The sequence below is a fragment of the Gadus macrocephalus genome, chromosome 15 (assembly GCF_031168955.1).
Source record: "Gadus macrocephalus chromosome 15, ASM3116895v1".
Taxonomy (NCBI): domain Eukaryota; kingdom Metazoa; phylum Chordata; class Actinopteri; order Gadiformes; family Gadidae; genus Gadus; species Gadus macrocephalus.
This window is the reverse complement of record NC_082396.1, coordinates 10,476,481-10,481,480: the sequence shown is the minus strand read 5'-3', so window position 1 is coordinate 10,481,480 and position 5,000 is coordinate 10,476,481. Positions and strand designations below refer to the sequence as shown.

The following is a 5,000-nucleotide window of genomic DNA, read 5'->3' as shown; positions in this document are numbered from 1 at the left end:
AGCCTGCCAGCCTGTCACAGGAGAGATAAAAGTACCGTTTTTTTTTTACACATCCATTTTACAATGAGTTCCTTTACTGAGGAACATTTCTTTATTGTGATAAGATCTTTTTTTTATTAATCCTAGTTGGGAAATGTAAGATCAGATCTATATTCTCAACTTTATTTTGATGTTAATGCAATTTGATATGATTTCCACTAGATTTGTATTACATTTAATATGAAAATGTCTGTTCACAAATCAAAATGAAACGTCTGACCTCAACCAATGCAGAAGGATGTATTTTTATTCTATATATGCCACAGCAAACCCAGGAGTAAAGTAAATGCCCAAAATGGCCTGTGTGGGATGTGTGTGCAGTTAGGCGTGTGTGAGGTGTACACAGGTCAGGTGTGTTTGTGTGCTGTGCGTGTATGTCAGGTGGTGTGCGTGGGATTGTATCGGGGGTAGGCGGGCAGGGGATCGAGGGGGAGGAATTTGTGTGCGAGTGTGAGAAATTTAAATTCTAGGTGCTGTGATGTTGTCAGTTTGTTAGCTTTGTATGATACGACAATCTAGGGTTGTGTGTGATCTGAACTTGTGTGTTTGTTAGGTATGTATGTTTATGCTGTTCACATGTGTTATTGTGACGTGTACATGTTTGTGTGCTAGGTGTATGTGTGATGTGTAGATGTGTGCATGCGAGTTGTGCGTTGTGATGTGTACGCGTGTGATTTGTAGGTGTGTGTGGTGTGTACACGCATGTTTGTTAGGTGTGTTTGGATATGTACATGTGTGTTTGCCAGTGGGATGTTGTACATGTGTGTGTGTTAGGTGTGTGTGTGTGATGCGTACGCGTGTGTGCGTGATGTGTACATGTGTGTTTGTTAGTGTGATGTGTACGTACGCGTGTGTTTGCTGGGTGTGTGCGTGATGTGTACATGTGTGTTTGCCAGTGGGATGCGTACATGTGTGTGTGTTAGGTGTGTGTGGTGTGATGCGTACGCGTGTGTGTATGATGTGTACATGTGTGTTTGTTAGTGTGATGTGTACACGTGCGTCTGTTAGGTGTATGAGCGATGTGTACATGTGTTTGTGAGTCGTGTGTGTACATGGTGTGTGTGTGTGTGATGTGTGTGCGTGATGTGTGTTTGTTAGTGTGCGGTGTACATGTGTGTTCGTTAGGTGTGTGCGTGACGTGCACATGTGTGATTGTTAGTGTGCGGTGCACATGTGTGTGTGTGTGAGGTGGGTGTGCGGTGTGCACGCGTGTGTTGGCTAGGTGTGTGTGCAGGTGAAGGGAGACCCTCCTCTGGCAGGTCTCCCCCGTCTACAGAGGAGGCGGCGCAGCGCTAGCTGCTCGCTGGTGCCCACAGCGCTACATGGGCAGAGCTAAACGCGCTTTGATCAAAGGGTTTGATCAAAAGAAGACACACCGCCTGCCCTCTGGCCCTCCATTTTGTGTACACACACACACACACACACACACACACACACACACACACACACACACACACACACACACACACACACACACACACACACACACACACACACACACGGATGCATGGGGGCACACACACACACATACACACACACACAGTGAATCACACAGAGACAGTGATGCAGACCAGGGCTTGTGCCTCCAAGCCAGTTTTTTAAGTACGATTCATAACCGCCATAAGAGCAGTAAAAATCTCTGTAAAAACCTACGAGGTGAGAGATACACTCTGTATTTTTAGCAGGTTTTACATCTTGTTCCATTATGTAAAGCGTGGCACAGAGACTGAGTTTTTTGGGACACTGTTCTGTTGTTTGCCTACACACATTCGGTGGTCAAGATGTATATGATTTCGGGATAAAATCAGGATGTGTTTATTTGTTTCCAATGTGTTTATTTCCAAACTAAATCTCTCATAAAATGTTAAAATAAATCTGTGAATGTATAAATGCTCATTGTGAATTGTTTCAAACAATGACATTAGGATGTACTAAGTCAAATGATCAGATCTTCATAAACCTGGCTTATTGTTGAAACAAACAATGCAGAAACCTCTGCTGTAGCATCCAATAGCGGTGATTTAAAAAAAGAGAACTACATATAAACACCACAAACTAAAAAAATAATCCCAAAAATACAAATCCATGACAACCACAGAGCATGGCTTTTGTCAGGGGTCAAAGGTCATCCCAAACTCACCGGGTTCCTCCTCATGGCTCCTCCCACCGCCCGCACGGCGCGGGGGTTTCCCGCCATTTCGGCCAGACGTTTGTAGGAGACGGTCTCCCCAAACCTCACCTCCTGCAGAAGAGTCCTCAGCACCCGGCTGGAGAAGGAGTCTGGACGAGAGAAGTAGAGAAGGAGCAAGGGAGAGAGTGAGAGAGAGAAAGAGAGTGAAAGAGGGAGGGGGAGAGAGAGAGAGAAAAAGAGAGGGAGAGAGAGGTAATGAAGGAGGAAGGGGGAGAGAGCAAGGGAGAGAGAGGGAGGGGAAGAGAGAGAGGGGGGGAGAAAGAGAGAGAGAGAGAGGGAGAGAAAGATGGAGGGGGAAAGAGTGAGGTAGAGGAAAAAGGAAGGGGAGACAGGGAGAGAGAAAAAGAGAGGGGGAGAAAGAGGGAAAGTGAGAGGGGTAGAGAAAGAGGGAGGGGAAGAGAGTGAGAGAAAGAGAGGGAAAAGACAGAAAGAGGGAGAAAGCTAGATAAAGAGGGAGAGAGGTATAGAAAGAGGGAGGGGGGAGAGAGAAGAGTGCAAGGGAGAGACAGAGGGAAAGAAAAAGGGAGGGGAGAGAGCGATAGAGAAAGAGAGCAAGAGAGAGATAGATTGTTAATGTTTTGTATTTATGACTATTTAAATGTGTTATCTTACATGGCTTTGGCAATGTACATGTTTCCCATGCCAATACAACTCTTTGAATTGAATTGAGAGGAAAATAGAGGAAGGCGTAAGAGATAGAGAGGGAGAGAGCGGCCAAATCCCGGCCCTTTGTTTAATCATTCACCCAGGCAACTGATCCAGAGCCTCTATCTTAAACCAGCCTGAACTATTCCATTGTGTCTTTCCGAACAAAACAAAATAACTTCGGGAAAAACATTGCTCATCCCGCAATTGCATGTTTCGCAGAGTAATTACAAAAAGAGAAAAATATTAAAAGATACATTTGAGAGATTACTTGCCAAATAACTCTTTACACAACCCCAGAGTGTCGTGTCCTTGTGTTTAAGACCCCGTCGTTTAACTTTTCCACTCATTTAATATGCACCGCCTCACCTCAATTGGACCTCAGAAACGGCATTACTATGCTACGGAAGCTAATGTGAGGGAAATTATTTCCAACGCAGAAAAATCTGGGTTATGCTCGAAGAAAGGTCACGGCTAAAATTAAAAAAGTTCGCTGCCTCATTTAAAAGGATTAAGAGAGGCCAAAAAGACTGCAAATCTGCTCCACATTTTTTAATAATAACAATTTGAATGTTGCACGCCCGTTCGTGGCAGCGGCGGGATGACTTTGAGGTTAATCAGACCAATTTGTCCTTTTAATTGCTTTCTATTCAGAGTAGATTCATTATATCATCCCCACTTAAGAGGTGGAATTCTCCAAATCATCCCGAGCCTAACCGACCACATTAAAGGGCTTTGATTCCATTACCACTGTAGACCGCGCCGCTATCTTCCTCCCCGGATTACCCCGCCACTACGTGACTGAGAGGCCCGCTTGTGCTGCTCTCGCTGCTGCCACGGCTGTCGCCGCCGCCGCGACAAGAACGAGGACCAAGAAGAAGAAGAAGAAGTGGGAGAAGAAAGAAAGGAGACGAGAGAGGGAGATGTATTTCAAGCGAACGACGCCGCCACCCCCCCCCCCCTAAACCTTTCTCTGTGACATGCCGAACACTTCCCTGTGTGTACAGAAGAGACGGCGACACTCGAGCACGCCGCCTGAACAAGATCCCACGAACAATAGTCTTGTTATCGAGACGAGGTTTTGTGTGGGGAAGGGGGGAGGTGGTGGCGGCGGCGGCGGTGGTGGTGGTGATGGGTGGTGGTTTGACGGTGGTGGCAGGCGGGTAAGGAGGGAGGGGGGGGGGCCTGGCTTCCTTCTAGTCTATACATGTACTCAGTCATGAAAATTCAATTAGTGATCTCCCATTCTCTCTCATTTATATGGTCTAAGAGAGCACATGACAAGTGATCTATGCGAAAATCCCTCCAAATTGGCATTGTGTGAAAACATGTCACGGCGCGCGTCTCCCCCCCCCCCCCCACTACAGAGGGAGCGTCCTGGCCCTCCCCAGGCTCTCCCCTCTCTCCCGGTGCCGCTACCTTCCAGTCACTCTCCAGCACACAGAGCCGCCGCGCAGCACACCACAAGGCAATTTGCCTAAACTGGGGGGAATAAGCAAAGGGAAAAAAATAAAAACCTAAGGGGGATACGTTTGATTGATGCGCGGCCCCCGTGCGTTCTTTTGTCTTGAGCGGTGCGAGAGGGGGGGGGGGGGGGGGTGCTGTTTAATAATCATTTTTCAGGTAATAATCACGTTGTCACGGCGACGACGAGCGGGTTCGTCTTCGTACGCAGTCAGGAGTTAATGTTGCGGATGGACAGGGGGGGGGTGGTGGGGGTGAGGGAGAGTTGTATAAGATGCAAAGTTCTAGATTTTATGCATTATTCTATCCTCTGATAACCCATCGGATGGGGCCACCTGGAGTGACGGCGGTGCATATTGATGTCGCTTGTGTTAGCTGGGTGGGGTGGGGGTTAGGGGGGCATGGCTCTGGTTAATGACAGGATGGCCTACACTTGACGGCCCTGGCCCTGCATGACGAGCTCCCCCCTGTCTGATGCTAATGTTATTGACAAATAAATCATGTCCACGCCACGCCACACCGGCCACAGTGTGAGTCGTGCTTCTGAGCCGCAGCGTGCGCCCCCTCTGGTAACTCTGAAGTCACTTCAGCAAGACGCTTTTCATCCAAAGCGCCTCGTGTTGTATTCTTACGAAGCGGTGCCATGAAGGAGCAGGCCAGG

At 47.7% G+C, this 5,000-nt stretch overlaps 1 protein-coding gene across 1 annotated transcript in view; it reads right to left on the bottom strand.

Annotated features, from left to right (window-relative positions):
- Window positions 1-5,000, bottom strand: part of mgmt (O-6-methylguanine-DNA methyltransferase) — a 17,160-nt gene that overhangs the window by 3,749 nt on the left and 8,411 nt on the right. Inside the window, exon 3 of the mRNA XM_060073867.1 lies at window positions 2,180-2,663. Coding sequence (XP_059929850.1) covers window positions 2,180-2,663 — 484 coding nt within the window. The remainder of the gene's footprint in view (window positions 1-2,179; window positions 2,664-5,000) is intronic.